Genomic DNA, 20,128 nt, shown 5'->3' on the forward strand with positions numbered 1-20,128 from the left:
AAATGAAGTTTCTAGCTTCAGTATGATTAAAAAATAGGGTGTTTCCAGAATCATGTTTTTAGATATTAGCTCTCCAGGTAAATGGATTTTTGTCCCCACTAAGAAGTCCTAGAAAAGACCATTTTGGGCCTAAGTCATACATTTGGCTGTTGACCCCAGCTGGCAAGTTCAGATTCTCAAGCTTAGAAAGCCATGAAACAGAGTAATGTACTTTATATCTTTTCATTTCCCTGTCCCCATGCCTATAGGTGACTTTGCATTAAGAAAAGGGTTTAGATTTATCTTAGAAAAGCTACATTCTCCTTCTAAACACAGAGCAATGTTTTAAGAGAGAGACATGGTTCCTTATTGGCCGTGCCTAGCATGAAAATGCCCTGTTTAGTTTCACAAAGAAAAATTGATTAAAAACTGTAAGGAAACATCTGCATTTGATACAGCAGTTGAGGAAGAATATTAATTGTGATCAAAGCTACTCAGCCATCAAGAACAATTAGAGATTTATCCATGTATTGATGTCTTCTTTATATGGTGGGCCAGTGGACTGATCTGTTTTGGGGTATCTGAAAGTGTTCTTTGCCTAACTAGTCAGTTCAGACAATTGCAATCTGGAGAAGTAATTGTGAGAGAGTATGGGAATCAATGCCCCTCATGCCCCACAACATAATAGGGTTTTTGACTCATTCAATTAATTTCTTTTATCCAGAATAAAACATCCAGACAGTGGAGCAAGGTAAGGTGTACCCAGCAGAAGTATACTCACTGATAAGCCATTCCTGATTCTGATAGATGTAGTAAAGTTATAGTGTCTTTCTGGTCTCAGGGTTTCATCATGTTAGGTATTTGCCAGCAAAGTCTTTAAGTGCTTAAGTGCATGCTGGATCAGAGACACAATTTTCAGCACTGCCCGGGATAAATCCCATTGACCCTGATTAAGGAAAGCACTTGATTAACTTTAAGCACATGATTGAAGTTAAGCACATGCTTAAGAGCCTTCCTGAATCAGGGCCTTAGGGTCCCATCCAAAGTCCATTGCAATCATTGGAAAGACATTAATGATTTATTTGGGGTTGGTCCTGCTTTGAGCAGGGGGTTGGACAAGATGACCTCCTGAGGTCCCTGCCAACCCTCATCTTCTATGATTCTCTGATCAGCTGTCTTCACTGGGTTTGGATCAGGCACCTCAGGCAGAAAGATGCAAATCCTGCAGAGTTACTGGTAGGTGCTGAGCAATCATTCTCAACACATCCACAGCACTGAGCGCCTATACAGCACCTCTGTAGGTTGAGTCCTGAGGCTCAGATCCTGCAGAATCTTATGCATGTGTCTTATTTTACTCTTGTGAATCACCCCATTGACGTCTATGAGATGATTTGTGTGTTTAAAGTTAAGCCTGTGCATAAGTGTTTGCAGGCCTAAAATTCCCATTTGTTGTTTTTAAACTTTTAATTGTTTTCAGTGCCATGTTAGAAATAATTTGTCCCCCAACCCAGTTTTTAAAACTTCCTGCCTTGTGGTGAGATTATTAATCTTTATATCATTGAGCATAAAGTCATCAGTAGAAGGTGTCATTACATGGATGTATTCAGTACATACAATGAGCACCTTTTTGCAAATATGTTAAATTTACAACTAAATTCAATTTTAGCTGGAGCATATGCATTTATTCCCATAGAGAACAGGGCACTGTCAGACATGATCATTCCTTCCAAACCACCATACTTTTCAATTTGTAGACACTCTGGTGGTATCAAAAAAGGATCCATGTTGATATCTTTATCACCAGAGTTTCCATGAAACGGAATTAGCTTTTTGGTCAGATGAATATTTCTCCAAACCTCACACCATTTGAGATTGTGAATTGTGTCTGACAATCCTCTGGACTTCTCAATGTGAGGTTTAAACAATATTAACACTAAAAAGAAACAATCCTGTTTCCAACTTAAATCACACAAATCTCCTGCATCGTTAAAAAAGCTTGCTTTTATTCACAATGTACTGCTGTAAAACTATTTCTGCTTCCACCTTAGTGTGCAGAATTTCAGGAATGATGGGTTTTTAAAATATTTCCAGTGCAGGGGTCACAACATGCACTACCCCCAATTTATGATTAAAGAAAAAAGAGGCATAGATATCACCAATCCAGATACAGCATGCTCTTGAGTGGATGGATGAATCTCCTGCAGAAAAGCTAATTTGGCTTTTTAAACGGGGAGATGGGTATAAAATAAACTGATACAAACTGTAATGCATTGACACAAATCATCTCTGCACTGGAGGCCTGCCTCACCATCTGAGGATCTGGCCCAGCAATCTAAACTTGTCATCTTAAAATGGCATTTCAGAACTGGATTAGAAATCTCATGAGAAGAGGTGTTCTAACGGTATTATGGCAATCCTCTACTACCAGTCCTGGACTGAATCAAGAAGTAGAAAGTCATGCAAAAATGATATAGAATGGATGTGGAAATAAGGGCCATCATGGTGGTAGGAAGTTAGCAGACCTTTTTTGACTCTCAGGTTCAGCTCCAGTGTTGAGCAAAGGGTTGGTTCTTCCTTTATCTGAGCTGGTTTATCTACTTCTCCTATAAAGGTGGTAGCAGAAGAATAAAAGTCCTTTCCCTCATTCTCGTGGCCCATTTCAAACCGTGTGTTCCAGTGATGGTAACTGTGAAAACATTCTAAGACAGAAATAGCAAATCTAAAGTACTAGGTCATTTGCAAACCAGAGAGAATTGATGGTCTCCATTTTTATAGGTCTGGTGTTTGTAAATGTCCAATTAAATGACTTCACTAGGTCATAATTATTGCTGGAGAAAGCTGGCCAAAGAGGCTGGTAATTAAACCATGGACTGATGGAAACTGTTAAATAGGAGAGCTGTTTTGCCACGCAACGTTCTAGTTAACAATTCAAAAGTCCTTATGCTTTTCTATAAAACTCATGGGAGTTTTATGCCTGAAATATTTGCTGCAATAAAGAGAATATGGTGCTCCATTTTTGTTTGTAATATTAAAAATTGGAAGCAATTTAGAGATTCAAAATTCAGGTCTGGATTTTGTACTTAAGCAGTTCAGGACCTGTCGATGTGTGGGGATTGGGTTCAGTCTATTATAGAGATACATATAGGGACTAACTGTGAAATTCATGTCCATAATCCAGGCTGCATTCCGACCCACCAAAGTTGGAGAGCATTCACATCTTGACCTTTGATTCTTCTGCCCCAAATTGGGATTCCTTCTTTGCTCTGTGATGACTACAAGAAGAACTCCACCTAACTGAAGAATCACTAAGTCAACCCCCCTCCTCCCAAGATCACACAGGGAAGATGATAAAACCTCATGGCTATCGGTGCTGATAGAACAAATATAATCATCACAGACACCTTACCCGTCTCCTTTGTCAGACATCAGTACAGTTTCCATTTCATACCAAAGCCTGAAACCAGACTGCTTAGGGACAGTTTTGCCCTTTTGGGACAGTATGGCCAGCCCTTATAGACCCTTTAATTACTGCCAGAGTGTGGAAATGCAAGACCTTTCCTCCTCTCACTAAGTGGGACCAGTATATATGGGATGAGTTAGTCATGCAGAAGCTGTTAAAGTGTTTCCAAGATAAATCTTAGGATTATACATGGTCATCTAGTTATGAATTCTCTCTCCGAGGGCTTGGACATGGCAAAACTTCAGAGCCTGGCTAATCCTTTACAGATTGGGAAACTATGGAAGGGGAAGGGATGTGGTTAAACACTGCAAATGTCCCTTTTTATTGCAGATGATGTATTACTTAAGCCTCCTGTCTGTTGGGACATCTCAGCTAAGCTGGACCACTGCTGCCTCTGCATTCCCTTCTGGCTTTTTCATGACTGGAGGTAAACTTGAGCTATAATTATTTGGATCTGCAGTATGTTTAAATCAGCTACAGGAATTGTGTGCAGATAGACAAAATACTTGCGCTCCTTCAGGCTGTCTTTGTTGAGCTATAAAATGTATTATTGTCTTTTGCCTTTGTGTTTATTTGTAAATATATAGGTATTCCCAAACAAAATGTTAGAATAGAATTAAGACAGAGCGCACACATCAGTAACTTAGGGTATAATAAGTTACAGGGATACTGTAATTATCCCAAAACCAAGCATTATCAACACAGGAAATTCACAGTTAAGATTAAACTTAAAAGAAATCCAAATACGTGAGTGTCTAGAAAAACATATTTGGGGCACCCAAACATATTATATGTTATGAGGGAGTGTGTGTGTGTGTAAAAGTAATATACAGGCACAAGCAACCTTCATTCTGGCATTTCCTAACTTTTGTGTGCTTGACTGTGCAAACATAATAAAGTTCCTTTAACATAGTTTTTGTATGTAATTTCCTAGGTTTTTTAAAAAAGCAAACTGAAAAAAACAGAAATTCCATCAAATGACATTATATTGACGCCCTCATGAGTCATCAGTAGGGTTGAGACCTTTAAATCCACTTCGTAGATCTTGGCTGCTTGAGCTAATGGAGTAACTGACAGCAGTAGTAGGTTGTCACCCTCTGTGGGGACCCACACTAGAGGAAGATAGATAGTTTGCCAGTGGATTTCACAGAAATATGCTGACACTATAGGAATGGTGAAACTCGGGAATTTTGGGTTCCACTGAAGGCTTTGGAGGGGACTGGGCTCTAGTAGGGACAAACTCTTCTGTTTCCCCCAAGCTTGAGTCTTTCCGCACTGTCCTTTTCATCCTGTCCCTGTCCTGTCTCTTCCCCAGCCCTAGCTATTTGTCCCAGTCCCATCCTCTTCACCTTGTCAGTTCCAGTTTCCACTCTGTTGGTTCTTCATCCAAGTTCCAGTTTCCTTGCCCAGCAAATCATAGACTCGCCCTGTGAGCCCCCATCCTAATCTCAGTTTTCATGCTCGTTCCCAGACTCAGTCTTCTTGCCCAGTGATTCCCAGTTCCCTCACCCCTTTCCAGCTCCTTGTCCCCTCTCCTTGCCTACTGGTTACTCTCTCCTGACTCTTCATCCTATCTATCTTTTCCTCCTATATCCCCAGCTCTTTCTGTGGCTCCCTGCGCAATCTCAGTATCCACTCTGCCGCCCCCCAGCTCTTTGTCTCAATTGCTTTGCCCCTCCCATCCCAGTTCTTCTGCTGTACCCTGGCTACTTCTCAGATTGATTTCACAGCCCCTGACACCTCCTTCCACCCACCACACTGGGCCCAGTCTCTCCTGGCTGGTCATAAGATCTGTTCTTTGTGATAGTCCCAGTACCCCTCATTTCTCACCCCTGCCTCCAGTCCCCTTGTCCACCCAATTCCAATCTCCTCTGCCTCCCCTCACAACTCCTGGTGCCCTTACCCAGCCACTCCTGTCTCCTATCCAACTCCAAATCCCAGCTTCCCTTTCCCTCCCACAAGCCTCCAATCCCAGTTTCCTCTTGCCAGGCTCCTTGTCCCACTCTACTCGCCCCCTCCCCAGATCCGGCTTTTGTCTTTTCTGCACATGGTTCAGGCAACTTTCTCCTCCATGCTACCCGGGCATAAGCGGTGATGAGGGTGGGGATGTTGAGAGCAGCAGGGAGATAGGCTCCCTGCTGTAAGATCCCTGGCCTGGACGCAGACTTGGCAGAGTTTGGTGCATCTAGGAATTACAGTTGCAGGGAAAGTCTTGCTCAGCCCTGAGCAGCTGGAATCTTTGGAGCAATACGCTGTGAAGCTCTAGTTAGTCTTTACTGAGCATAGGTGAACTGCAATGTTTCAAAGGCCTGTAGTTTGGCCAAATTTGGGTTGCTTTTCCCAGCTAAATAATCATTCATGCAATCAGGCCTGCCAACGGGAGGCAAAGAGGGAAATTGCCCAGGGGCCCGACAATTTAAAAGGGCCCAGGCCATGGGTGGTGGGTGAAGTTTCTCCTCGGGGAGGCAAGCTCCCTGACCATGGCCCTGCCCACACGCCATCCCCACTCCGTCCCAGGCCTTGCCTGTCTCTGCCGCTCGTTGTGTTCCTCTTTCCCCCTCATTCCTCACCCGCCACCTGGGGGAATGGGGTGTGTGGAAGAGAGCCAGCCAAGTGCCCAGGGCCTGGGGCAGAAGAGGTGGAACAGGGAGCTACTCTTCCCGAGGAAAAGCTTCCGCCACTGCCCACGGTCGTAAACCTCAACCCTCCCTTTCTAGGGGGGCCATTAACTGTTCTGCCCTGGGACCTAGAATTGCTGTTGGCGGGCCCGCATGCAGTCAGTCTTCAACTTCTAGCTCTGATGCCTGTGTGATCAAATTCTTAGGTCTGGTCTACACTAGAAAATTAGGTCGGTTTAACGACGCTGGTCAAGAGTGTAAAAAGTCCACACTCCTGAGCAGCATCGTTAAGCCGACCTAAGTCCCTGTGCAGACAGCACTCGGTGGATGGAAGAATTCTTCTAGTGACCTAGCTACCACCTCTCAGGGAGCTGGATTATCTAGTTCCTTTCGTCGGAGCAGGTGGTGCCTACGTTGAAGCACTACAGCACTGCAGCTGTGCCGCGGTAGCGTTTTAAGTGTAGACGACCCCTGATGTCAGCCATGGACTTGTCTCCTGGCGGCTGCCACGAGCTGTTATTGTACAGGAGGAAATGATTAACTCAGGAGGCGCTAAATGACTTCATTCCCACTGGCTGTCCCCATTCGGTGCTTTGCAACATGCAGAGGGAGGGCTCCAGGGGCAGTGCTCTCTTCCTGTCTCATCGCCTGCTTGCTCAGTGGGGAAGCGCCCTCTGCGGCAGCGCCCCATGGGCTGAGGAGAGGGGATGCCAGCCTGGCTCCTGGCCCAGCAGTGGCAGCCTGAAGGCAGGGAGAAGGGGAGAAGGCTGGGGCTAAGCCGCCCTGGACCTGAAGAGCAAGGGACAAGGGGCAGCAGGATGGGAGGGAAGAGTCAGATGCCCCGCCCCCTGCAAGGCTCCTCCCCCATATAGCTCCCTTTCCTGCCTAGCATCCGCCTTCCTTCCTAGGCCCCGCCCCTTCCCCATGGTAACGCGCTAGGACCCCTCACGGCTGCCCGCCCTCAGGGAGTAACAGGCTGCGGGGGAGCGGACGGCGGTACCCGGGCAGCCTCGGGCACGCGGGGTCCTTCCTGCCGAGTGCCGGCGGCTCGCGACGTGGCAGCGGAAGGCGGAAGCAGCGCCGCCGGGTCGGGAACCGGGATGAGGCGGCGCCATGGCGGGGGGCTGGGCTGGTTTCTCGGAGCAGGAGCTGCGGAGGCTGCGGGGGTCGCGCGCAGGTACCGGCTGGGAGTGGGGCGGGTTTCCCGCTCCGGGGCCGGCCGCTGGGGCCGCGGGACCGCATCCGAGCCCGGCCTCTCCTGGGACACGGCGCCGCTGGCAGCGAGCGGGCCCGGCCGCCCCCGGCCGCGTTCAGACGCAAGCGGGGGGCGGCGGTGCCCGGGCCTTGGCCAGCTCGCTGGGCAGGGCGAAAGCCCCGTTGGCCAGTAGCACGGGGAGCATGGGCCGGGCGTCCAGCCGTAGCTGTTGGTTTATGCGATGAGATTCCCCCTCCCCCCCAGCTCATAGATGTTAAGGCTAGTGGGGACCATTATGATCATCTGGTCCGGGGGTTCTCAAAGTGGGGGTCGCCAGGTGATCGCACCTGGCTTGTGAGCTGTCAGCCCCACGTGTGGCTGTGACAGCCCAAAATCCTGCCATGCACGGGGTTGATGGTCTGAGTCCCTCCAGGCTAGCTCCACCCCCCACCGTCACCAGCCAGCCCCGCTCTGCCTCCCAAGAAAAGGCACCAAAATAGAAGTTTGCCCATGGTACCGTTTTCCTTAAGGCAGGCACTGGGACTGAGGCAACATTAGAGGGCTGAAGAGCTGCATTAAACCACAAAACAGTCAGAACACTGAGATCGGCAAAAAAAAAAATTAACAGTTAGACACACAGGCAGGGGTGGTGCTGAAGAGGAAAGGCTTGTGGGGGCCATGGCCACTGCACAATTTGCATTAGCCTCCTCCCCCCCAGCACAAAGGTCAAACCTTGCACAGAAGTAAGGGTGGCATGGTATGGCATTGCCACCATTACTTGTGCAGTTCTGGCTTCAGTGCTGGGCACATGGCCAGCAGCTGCCGCTCTCAAGCCATCCCAACTCTTTAGGCAGCACCAGCGCAGAAGTAAGGGTGGCAATGGGGTGCTAGTAAGTCTGCTGTGAAAAGTGATAGTTGTAAGTTTAATGTCACTTTTCACACACTCAGGTCTGAGGACAGAGTGGCCACCAGCAGCACCAGCGTAGAAGTAAGGGTGGCAATGGGGTGCTAGGAAGTCTGTGCTGTGAAAAGTGATAGTTGTAAGTTTAATGTCACTTTTCACACACACAGGTCTGAAGACAGAGTGGCCACCAGCAGCAGCAGTGCAGAAGGGTGGCAATAGGGTGCTGAGTCTGCTGTGAAAAGTGATATTGACAAAGTAACTATTTTAAAAGAACTCTTTTTTCTTATAAAAATAATTTGATAAAAATGTGTTTTAGTCTTAATTTAAAAGCAGTGAAAAAAGGTCAATTCATTTTAAACAATAGGGTTATAAATTTAGCATTTAAAATAGTGTTAAATATACAAGTGTTTTTAATTTGTAACAGAGGTCACACTCAGAGACTTGCTGTGTGAAAGGGGTCGCCAACACAAAAAGTTTGAGAACCACTGATCTAGTCGGACCACCACCTGCATTGTGCAGTTGCATCCAATGATTCCTGCATCCAGCCCAACAACTTGTGATTGAACCAGAGCATGCCTTTTGAAAAGATCTCAAAGCTTGATTGAAAGTTTTCAAATGATGGAGAATTTACCACAGCTTTGAGTAATCCAGGTGTTCTGTCCACCATCCGAGCTCCTGTATTTCATTGAAATATTCTGAACTTCTAATGTTAATATTATAGTAGCAAAACATTGTCACATGGTTTGTTAGCATATCCCAACTCACATGACTTTCTGACAAAAGTTGATCGTATTACCAGCATTAATTAGAGTTTCTAAGAAAATAAATTGTCAAGATTCTGTTTTTCCTAAATGGTTTCTGTTTTTATTTAAACAATAAATAGATCCATCTGAATCTTCTGATCAGCAGCGTCGGCCTCCGTCTGTAAATAAGAGCCGGCAACAGTTGCAACGAGAAAAAGCTCTTCAGCAACAATGTCGGAAATTGGGACTGCAGGATGGAGCTGCCTTTGTGCCTTCAGAACAGCGGCTTTCTGTACCAAAACACAAGCCCTGTCTTCCTCAGCAGCCTCTACCACCAGTTCCTCCCTCTCCAACCATGGCTCAAACACAGCATGACACCAGAGATCAACAGACTGCACAGGGACTTGGAAACCCTTGTAATGGCAATAAAAAAGTCCAGGACCTCCCTGCAGAGATGGATTTCAGACTGGAGAGAAAAAGAGTGGAATTGTTAGTAAGTCTGTAAAATCAAGGGATTGGTTTTATTCCTTTCTAATTCATTGTTTTGCTGTACAATAAATTGACATTGAATATTAAACTACACTGTGTTTTAGAATAAGAAGTCTTCTCCTTCGCTTCTTTCCTGCTCATCCTTTAATTGCCACCATTTGTTTGGTTATATCTCATGTAGACCAAAGTCCTGCAATCTGATTCATGCAGATGGGAGTCCCATTGTCTTTAACAGACTCAGTGCAGGCAAGATTGCAGAATTGGGGACCTAACTGTAAGGCATCTAGGTCATGGGACTGTTTTTTTAAATTGTCTTTAAAGGGCTAAGCGCATCTCTGGTATACTATATAAATAAATCAGAATCAACAAAGCTTACACTTAGAAGTGCATCTTTGTGGTTCTGTGTAACTTTTGCCCCTTTCAAAAAATTGCTCTCCTTTTTCTCAGCTTTCTATAGGCCCTCTTTTGATTTGGTTGGGGGAAGGTTTCAGTTGATTAGTCTACTCCCTTGGCTAAATCATGGCCAGCTAACATGGTTTCAGATGTGCTAGGCTGCATCTTGACGGGGTTTTTCAGTCGTGTTGAACTAATAGGATTGAAAAAACCCCACCCTTTTTGCATCAAGAGAAGACGTGAAGTTAAGTAGCTACACACTGATGTCTTCTTAGCTGCTGACTCAGTCTCTGTCTCCTTGGTCATTTTTTCTTGTTACTCTAAAGGGCGGAGGGGAGACATTTTTCACTTGTGTTGTCGTGTCTCTCGTGAGCTGTGTTTCTCTCTCCAAACTACTGAATTACTTGTTCTTTTAAAAGTTGGTCTTAAACTCTTCCTGTTCACTTCAGTATAGCTTTGTCTCAAAACCCATCCCAAATGTCCTGCCCCACTGCTGCAAACCTTCTGTTCTCTGCTCATTCTCGCTAACACAGCTGATCAACTTATTTATTTGATGAATTTCACAATTTTTGTCAGTAATTTAGGCCAGTATTTTTTTCTTTTCACCCAGTTTGTAAAGCTGAGTAATAAATATTTGATTTATGTAGAAATTCCTGAAATTGGAATAGTTTTCATGATTTAGTCATTTTAGTAACTAGACTGCCAGATGGTATATTTGTCTTATTATTGTAACTATTTTGCCCTTGTTTGTCTGTTACTTCTGTGTACCCAGAGTAATAAGATCTTAGGTTCCAAAGTTATAATAGTTAATGCTAAACAAACATTGAGAAAGAGATAAAGCATTATGTTTCAGGTCTATGATTGCTAACAAGTAGGGGTTAGGATGACACTATCATGGAGATCAGATTACCCCACAGGAGTCTACAGTTGGGTTTTTTGCACCCTTCTCTGAACCATCTGGACAGTAATTGCTGTACTAGATCAGACACATGCCCCATCTAGTCCACTATTCCATATTCCTGTAGGCAGCTATGTGCAGTTTTAGTCAGGAAGAAGTTTTCCTCTCAACTGGTACAGCAGTGCATAAATGGCTTAGGTGCCTTACATGTATTTCAAAGGAAAAATAAATACTGGATATCTGGCACATTCTATATTAAGGTGATTGTTGTGTTTACATTTTTAAGTTTCTTTTCCTGCATGCCTCCATACGCTCTGTTTCTTTTTCCATCAGTGAGAGTCCCAGTACTCCGTAAAATGTTCATTCTTCCCTTTTCTGTAAGCATTTTGTAATGCTCTGGAGCATGTCTTCATTTAAAAAGTAAAGTACATACTTCTGGAAAGCCATAGATTTTGCTACTTCACACTGACAGGGCCAAACTTTCCCACTCAGTATACTCTGCAGCTAACCCATTAGTAGCTGCTTAGCAGCCACCATTGCAGCTCCAAGCACCATGTATATTTCACCGGAACATACCCACTTCAAAGAACACCACCATGTTCTAGCATCACAGTGGTTTGAAAAATGTTTTTCCTTCTCTTTAACTATCAAGTAACTTTTGATGATGAATTCCAGGGTGGATTGATTTAAGTCAAGGCCATTTAAATCAGCAAGTGGAAATCCTCAATTTAAGTAATCAATTTTAATCAACGTTTCCGTTTGTACTTCAGTTATTTTCTCAAGAAAGGTGCATTCTCATTGGTTGATATAACCATTAAAACATGTTGATTTACAACTAAATAGAACCTTTACAGTCTAGTTTGGTACATCTCTTTGCTACCTAGGAGGATACACTATATCTGTGTATATTTATTTAAGCGATTATATAACTTATTCTTTTCAGATTCTTATTAATTGTACATTTTTAGTATGCTAGATAATGGTGAATGATTAATTGCTTATTTACTAAACGATTAACTTTTTGCTCATGATTTGTGTCAAACTGCATTAGGGGAGTAACTGGAAATTAAACACACAAAACAGCATATCTTTTTTTATTAAGCAAAATAACATTGAATGTTTGGGATACATAAACTTCTCTTATCAAAACATGTTTCACATTTACAACTAAATTATGAGTTCAGGCTTTAATGTATTTTATACTAAATTCAGATTTTATTTTAAACAGGTTTGTTTTTAAAAAGAAAACCTTATTGTAATTTAAATTAAATCAGACATCCAATTTAAATAAAAAAGATTTTTTAAATTAAAAAAAATAATAATTTTGTATCCTGTTTTCCTTGCCCATGGAAGAGGAGACATATTAGGCATTAAATTATGGGGAGAGGATTGTTACTGAGATCCCTTTGCAAGCTGATGGATGAAACTTCACCACAACTGCTAACATGATGTGACTTGCATAGAGAAAAATGGCATTCTGCCACCAAAGGCTGTTGTATTCATCTAATACCATTAGAATGAATTTATATTTTACCATAAAATGTTTCCCTGCCCAGGAGTTTAGAGATGGGATGGTGTGGGGCAAATAAGAAAACATTCCCTTGTGGAAAGGTGAATATGAACTTAAAATAATACAGCTACATTTATTTTGGTATGAGCTTAGGTGGAGGGACATTTCAGGACAGGGGGGATGGGAGAGGAATGTTAAAGCTTGGAAAGAAGGGGAGCCATGTAGACTTTTTCTTTTTTGAGTCCTGTTTGAGGTAAATCACATCCACTTCAGTCTCCTCTTATATGAAAGCAGTGCTTCCTGTTGTCTGGGAATTAGCTTATGTCCCCCGATGTGTATGATTTATAGTGAAAAATTCACCTATTTCTGCACAATATGTGCTTTCATTTTAATTGAAAACACAGGATTCTAATGTAGCAAAGAATTAATTGCAAGTTCTTTGCTCATAGGAGACCCTGGTTTGTTTGGGGTTTTTTTTTTAGATTAAACTTGTTGAGCATCCTATAATAACTCTTCTTCCTGATCAGTCTCCCTAATTCCCACAGAACCAAGGTGGTGAGCTGCCTTTGGATTCTTGGGAATTCTTAATGGGTGCTTCAACAAAATAAATGCAAAGAGTATGAGTGCTGTTTTGGGTGGGGAGGGGCAGGAAAGAAACGAATCCTTGATTAACCATGTTGCTTTGTTAATGCGCAGGCAGGAGAAATCTCATTGGGAAGTCCTCCAGCAGGAGCAGCGGCTGATGGAAGAGAAGAATAAACGCAAGAAGGCACTCCTGACCAAAGCCATTGCTGAAAGGTGATGAGGCCATTCTGCTGCCATACTTGGGGAAGGGAGATATTTATTGTGTGAGCAGTTGCTACGTTTTAGCAAATCCAACTTGTCCCCCTTTACTCTGCACTAACGTTTTTTTTTTTTGTGCAAATGAGCAACAATATATGGTAGTCACCCCATGATTTATAATGAAATGTAAGTAAGCAGCTCTTTTTATGTGGATTGCATTTCTGATGATGCAGCTCCTTCTGCAGACTGATAAATCCTGTTACAACTTTACGGAGTGAATCTGATGTTCTTGAACAGATCAGAGATTGAGCATTTCACTTGGTGGTAGTATGCAGGGATTAGAGCAGGGGACTGGGAGTCAGGACTCCTGGGTTCTAGTCCCAGCTGTGCCAGTGACTTGCTATGGGACATTGGGAAAGCCACTGAATCTGTTTGTTCCCTCACCTGTAAAATGGGAATATTACCTTTTTTCTTAGAGGTCTGGAGAGGCTTAATTAATTAAGGTGTGTAGTTTAAATGCTTTGAGATCCTCTGATGAAAGGATCTGTATTAAAGACAAAGTAGTAGCATTAATGAAAAACGCAGCTAGTTGAGTCTAATAGAAGAGGACAACCAGCTGTGCTAAGTTCAGACTCAATGCACAGAATGGAGAGAAACAAGTGTTGGTATCAAGTCACAGACCTTTAATGCTAAGTCAAGAAGGAGTGTATAGAGATGAATGAAGCAGCAATTTCCAACAGGTTTCAGAGGATGGGACTGTATACTACAAGAATTGGGTGAGTGAAACAGAGAGGACTAGATGATATAGTTGATGGCTAATATATTATTTGGAAAAAGTGGCTGAGCTAAAAGGGCTTAGTCTGCTGGGAAATGGGTGAAAGATAGGGCTGAGATGACATTTAGTTGTGGGAGTATCAGGATAAATCTCTGTTACAGTTGTACATAAAGGAATTAATGATGTAGGACATTTGGAGGTACCAAGATATGTATCTGGACACAGATGGTGTGGAAAAGTATATTGGTTACATGACCAAGTGCTGAAAGAATTGGTGAATTGATTAAAAAGGTGACAGTGGTTGGCTAATGCTGATCAAAAACTGGAGATTTTAAGATATCTGAGACTATTTGATAGGAAGATCAAATTTGTGTTTAATAAGCATGGTTTCTCTAATATGATGGGTGGGAGTAGCATGGCCTAGTATGAGAGCTCCATTGAAATTTACCTTAGGTGCTTGGGTCTGAAACCCAAAACATGCTTCCTCTAGATAGTTTTAATTCTTGAAAACTTACAAATTTAATAAACAGAGTTGAAGAAGATTTTGTAGGGCTTGACTGAAATCTTTCAGATTTGATTTGAATTGTTCCATTGACTTCATTGGGCTTTGGATCAGGCCTATAGAAAGTAATCTTACAAAATGGAAATAACCACATTTGGGTTAGGTGAACCAATCTCTCTTTGGCTCTTACTATCTGGGATTCTTTGAAAGGGGAAATTTGCAGGATAAAGTGCCCTTTTTCTTTCTAGCAAAGTCCTATGTCCTTACACTTAAAATTACTTAGGTAGAGAGAGTGAGTTTTCTGAGTGAAGGAATACAATCCATTTTAGACACTTTGATTGCAGTCGTTACATAATTTTGTTTCAGACTGTTAATAGCAGACACTTTAGATTCCCACAGATATAGGAAGAAAAATTAAGAGTCTTAAACTATGAAAGAGAAACCTTGAAGCAGCTACTAATGAGTTGGTGGGTCTGTAATTGAAACACGTCTCTTGTTTTTGCAGATCCAAAAGAACTCAGGCTGAAACAGTGAAACTAAAGCGGCTCCAAAAGGAGCTACAGGCTCTGGATGACATGGTGTCTGCTGACATTGGGATCTTGAGAAACCGAATCGATCAGGCCAGCATGGACTATTCATATGCTCGGTAAGCAATTAACAGACAGAGCAGAGAGTACTCTTGAGAAAATGTATGGAGAAAATGCAGTTTCCTTTCACTGAAGAAAGACTGATGGGAGTCTTGTCACTTTAATCATATGCATTAAAGGACACAATTCAGGTATATTTAATAAGTTTTAATATAAAGTGGTTTTTCTTTAGTTCATAGTGGGCTTTTGGAAGCTTGCACCTGAAATAAGTTTCCTGACTGAAAACTTTACTTGGCCTCTTCTCCTCCCTTTCATCCTACATATGTGCTGGTCTGTTATGGTAGGGTTGCACATAAGCCTACTGTGTTACAAGGTGGTTTAGTTGTTGGCTTTTTTCCTGGGAAATAAAGCAGTTTTAAAAGAACCAAACACATGTAATGTATTCTATTGAAATCTGTGGGACTTGTGTACATGCCTAAAGCAAAGTATGTACTTAAGTGCTTTCTTGAATTGTGACCAAATGGTCAATTTCAGTCTTCCAAGGTTCATAATGTCCCTTTACTCATTTGAGTTTTTTATTACAATTATTATTTTCACAAGGGAGTTGCAACTCTGATGATAGCCATTTGCAGCATCCTTCAACATGCAGAATTAATTGGAGCGCCTCATTAGTAGAGGGTAAACCACAACATGAGTATGTAAACGTAAGCATGTTTATATAGCCGTTTAACGAAATGGAAATGTTTGGTTGTGGTTGTTAGTTCACTATTCAATGTGTAGAAGTTGTCGTTCTCCTTGTGACTTTTGCTATACCTTGACCCCGGACCAATAAACATGGTAATTAGCTTTTAAATGAATACCAGTGGTAGCTCAGAACTGAAGGTAGCTTTCGACTGATTATCACTTAAAATGTCAGGGACTAACGGACATTATGTTGTTCCACTACTTTAGGATATTTTGGAAAAATATCCCAGTTTCAGATCTACACCAGAGAAGGCTTTTCATTGTCTGTGTGTGTTAACTCAAACAGGTTTCAGAAACCAGGAAACCTTTAGACATGTTTTATGACAACGTTATACCCATTTAAACTGCATCTTAAATTCTCAGTGGTAGGAAAAAAACATACAGAATATTTACAGGAAACTGTACTTAACCTTCTTTTTTCCACCTTTTTAACTTAACAGGGAAAGAAGGCAAAGCTTTAAAAATATGTCTGAGTTTGCTGTGTTTTGTATAAACAGTTTTTCATGATTTGGAAAGTAGGGTTACACATGAATTTTCAGTGTTTGTAGAATATGCCACCCACCATTAAAAGCTTTCATTTACCTAACAAGCAATGCCTTTCTGAGCAATTATTGAAGCCTTGCCTATGTTTTAAGGCTAAATGCCAAATTACTTTAACCTGCCAAGAAGTGCAATATTTACAGTCCTAATTGCATAGTTTGGACATCTGACTGTTATAAAATGGAATATTTATAAATATTCCAATGCAAAAAAAACCTATATGAATGCAGGTTAAAGTTTTAATTGGATAAATGTTTCCACAGTAACCTTGACTTCTGTTCCTTGCATGTATGCTTCACGTTTGAGTCTTTCATTACATCTTCTCTGTGACTCATTACATGATCTCTCTGACTCCCTTGTGACAGAAAGAGAAGTGGGGATTTTGGGGGCGCTGTGGACATGGCTATGTCATTGACTGCCAGGGACAGAGCTGCAGCAGAGGGCAGAGGCCTGCAGTTATTTCTTACTGGAATAGACTCTGAGAGAATTCCTGTTTCATTTTGTTCCACGTCCTCAAACAAAAGGACTCCTGTGTCCCTCTATTGCTTGGTAATGGGACACCTGAATCTAGCTTTATGAAGCAGCTCTCTGTTTTTACAGGCACCTTTGTGATACTGTATTTGTGGATACTCTCTGTCACAAGGTGTAGTATCCACAGCCTCCCTCCCCTGTCAGCCAGCCTATGGTATCCTTCTACTAGTTAAGTCCTTCCACCATTATGGTGCACCACTAAATAACTATAATTATAACTATAAGTGTTTGTCATGTCAGAATATAAGAACTGGTAAGTGTCCATGCTGATGATACAATTATTTCTACATCGGCATGTGTACTGCTAGTGACTTAGGTATGTGGTTTTTTTTGAATGGCAGGGAAAGTACACTTTTAGAAAAGATTGAAGTGGCATTGCAACTTAATTACATAGCATTTATATCTGTTGGATTGTTGATCTGATTAGCTAACAATAGAATAAACATGGATCACTTTAGTATCATTCCGAATAGTTCATTTTCCATTGGAATATGTAGAGCAGTTACTAGTGATGGTTTCTTTCAGCATGCTGGAGATGTATCTCATGCAAAAGTCAATAGAACTGTTTGCCACCTGTGCCTTTAAGACAAGGGAGTTTGCTGCTAGAATGTAGCAGCAGTGGAAACTAATGGAGTGGACTTTCTTCCGTTGGCACATTCTCCTTTGCTTCCATTCCTTTAAAATTGTTGAAGCAATGTTGCTGTGTACTATTAAATAGCTGGCATTGCCCTCTCCAGAGGAGAATGCCCTTCAGTGATTGATAAAGTATTCATCCGTGTGTATAACTTGTAAAGCACTTTGGGATTCTTCAGGATGAATAACACCACCAAGTTTATTTTTGCAGGAAGCGATATGATAAGGCAGAGTCAGAGTATGTAGCAGCCAAGTTAGATTTCCAGCGGAAGACTGAGATCAAGGAGCGTCTCACAGAGCATCTATGTACTATCATACAGCAGAATGAACTCCGTAAGGCCAAGAAGTTGGAAGAGTTAATGAAACAGCTGGAAGTGGAGGCAGATGAAGAAAATCTGGAACTTGAGATTGAGGTGGAGCAGATGCTGCAGCAGCAGGAGGCAGAAGCAGGGAGACAAGCTGCCCTGTCTCAGAATCTGTCTCTGACTGTTGAAGAAAATGCAGCTCCATGTACTACAGTGAAGGAGAATGATTCTGAACAGTCAGTGGAGCCGCTCGGAAATTCCTGTAGCAAGTCGCTTTCAAATGTAGACGGCCAAAATCACTCTGTAAACACTACTAGGGATGTAAGTCCAGCTCCCTCTGATACATTATTATTGTATGTAGATAAGGTAGCCTCTGATGGATGATATGTTTGACTTACTGTGTGCTGTAGGTTAACCCATGGCTGCGGTGCCAGTAACACATTCCTCTTACGTTACCTCTATTTTAAATTTGATTTAAAATAATCATTTTTCGTGACCTGTCCAAATCTGTCATTCTGGGTCACCTGTCTGTCCTAACTTTTTTGTATTTTTAGGTCCATTCATCCCTGGATTTGCTCACTATTTATGGTGCTTTGTGGGAATGGGACTTGCTAGGAGAGAGTACTAAGAAGTGGGCAGCAATATTGAAGGCTGGGCTTGTGTATGAGTGAAGATTCCCAGCTAACCACTGCAGACATCAAACCAAGAGAGGGAAATGTTTGTTTTCTTGAGAAGGTGTCATAAGAGATTAGATTTTATTACAGATATGTTATTTTCCTCATGTACAGTGATATAATATTTCCAATGTGTCCACAAATTCCTTTAGCAGTTTTTAATCATGTAAAACCTGGCTAGCTTTCAGAGATATCCTTGGAAATGGTAGCTGATACTTTATTCTGTAGAAAATTATAAACAAATTTAGATTTGTATGTTGCTGTAAAGGCCAGGTTGACTGTAATATTTCCTATTTATAACTTTGGTGTCTTTTTTTTTTTTTTTTAAATGTAAAATTCTCAATTTCTGGTCTTTGGGGTCTGTTTTGTGAAATTACAGCATCAAATGTCTTACAGAAGTATCAGTTTCATATATGGTAGAAAGAAACCCTATGCTAGAGATCTGGCTAGTATTGAGGTTAATGCGGTTACAAATATTTGTCATATTCTCAGCATCAGTGTAACTGCCTTAAATCCCAGAAATCAAATTGGCATTGATAAAACAACAAATAACCCCAAAAGCAAATTATGTAACGTTCAATAAATGAAAGTTAACATACTTCCTTGTCCTAAGGGTGGGTATGTATAACCCCAGTAGAACCTTGTTAATTTGCCCAATTATTGGTTTTGTGGGGATTTTAAAAAATCATTCCAGATGGGGAAAGACAAAGGAATACAATTCTGGTTTTGTGTTGACCTCTTGGGGTGAGGTGGTTTGCAGAGAGCCTATGATGTAACCATGAACCAGACAGCAATTTTCATATCTTCTCTGCTACACAATCTGCAGCTTTCTTTCACCACAGAAATGTTAACTGTTTCTGTAATACTGAATGTTTGTGTGTCCCAGTTTGACTATCACTGAAGTGACCCCACCAAACCCAATTATGAGGGGACCAGTTATCTATTCAGTCATTGAAAACCATGTACTTTATTCTCAGTTTTAATTCTAAAAATAAATCAATGCGTCTTTACTTACAATTATAGTATCTGGCGTTTAATACACATGTTCAAGAGACGGGACCAGAGTAGATTCCAAATAATCATGTAGCAAGCCTGAAAGATGCACCCTTTGACAGCCTTCCTCTCTGTGCAACCAGAACCCCAAAGGTAGTTCTTCCAAACAAAAAAGTGTGTAAAATGGCCTTGCAGAGCTGTGTCCCATACCATGAAGCTCCAACTAATTGCAATGTGGAGGAGCAGTAGGAACCATCTTCGTCACAGTGGCTGCAATAAGCATCTTCCAGGGGAAAGCGGTTTCAAGAGAAGTCCTTCCACACACATCCCTAATTACCATGTCTGATGGATGGCTTACAAAAACTGGAGGTTAGAAAATTCAGTAACTGCTTTTGTTTATATTACATATGGAATATTCTTGTATCTGGGACCCTGCATGGTAACACAGCACTAGAGGAGGTCTCTTACTCTCCTGGATGGAGCCTAGAGATCTGCCTGTGTTCTGCAGAATTAGGATTGGACACATTCATTGATGATGCTGCACTTACAAATTGGCTTGTGACAGTGATTGTGGCTGAGGGCGACAGCTGACAAAATTGGAGATCAGCAAGTTCAATAAAAGCATGTGCCAGAAGCATGGAAAGGGAGATAGTGCTTTACTCAACCACCCAAACTATCCCAAACCCTTGAGCTATATTATACCCTTTGTAGCTTCAGCTACAGAAAGGCCCTGGCAGAGCACTGACCGGCAGTTGAAATAGCCAGAGAGGGACCTAGCCACAAGTTTTAGTTAATTGTACCTGTAATTACATAGTGTGAATGTTATGGGAGAAAACTAATTTTAAAGCTGACCTCTGCTGCTGCTATTCCAA

General features: G+C 42.1%; 1 protein-coding gene across 2 annotated transcripts; it reads left to right on the forward strand.

Annotated features, from left to right (window-relative positions):
* The first annotated feature begins 3,780 nt into the window (after positions 1 to 3,780).
* On the forward strand, positions 3,781 to 19,565 carry GORAB (golgin, RAB6 interacting). 2 transcript variants are annotated; one of them, XM_067532518.1, is made up of 5 exons: positions 3,781 to 3,866; positions 9,040 to 9,388; positions 12,886 to 12,987; positions 14,755 to 14,895; positions 17,496 to 19,565. In XM_067532518.1, exons 1-5 carry the CDS (start codon positions 3,857 to 3,859, stop codon positions 17,971 to 17,973), a joined length of 1,080 nt encoding a protein of 359 aa, XP_067388619.1. In that variant the 5' UTR covers positions 3,781 to 3,856; the 3' UTR covers positions 17,974 to 19,565. The 2 variants fall into 2 exon arrangements, with proteins under 2 accessions (XP_067388619.1, XP_067388618.1); XM_067532517.1 differs by lacking the exon at positions 3,781 to 3,866 and adding an exon at positions 6,976 to 7,234.
* The last annotated feature ends 563 nt before the right edge of the window (positions 19,566 to 20,128 follow it).

The sequence above is a fragment of the Emydura macquarii genome, unplaced genomic scaffold (genome assembly GCF_026122565.2).
Source record: "Emydura macquarii macquarii isolate MOO-44397 ecotype Brisbane River unplaced genomic scaffold, CSIRO-AGI_Emac_v2 contig_3287, whole genome shotgun sequence".
Classification (NCBI taxonomy): Eukaryota; Metazoa; Chordata; order Testudines; family Chelidae; genus Emydura; species Emydura macquarii.

Excerpts from the sequence above, each read along its gene's own strand:
- GORAB (XM_067532517.1), top strand. The coding sequence starts at position 7,171 with ATGGCGGGGGGCTGGGCTGGTTTCTCGGAGCAGGAGCTGCGGAGGCTG. Across the intron at positions 7,235-9,039 it reads GCTGCGGGGGTCGCGCGCAG|ATCCATCTGAATCTTCTGAT; the intron begins GTACCGGCTGGG and ends AACAATAAATAG. Across the intron at positions 12,988-14,754 it reads ACCAAAGCCATTGCTGAAAG|ATCCAAAAGAACTCAGGCTG; the intron begins GTGATGAGGCCA and ends TTGTTTTTGCAG.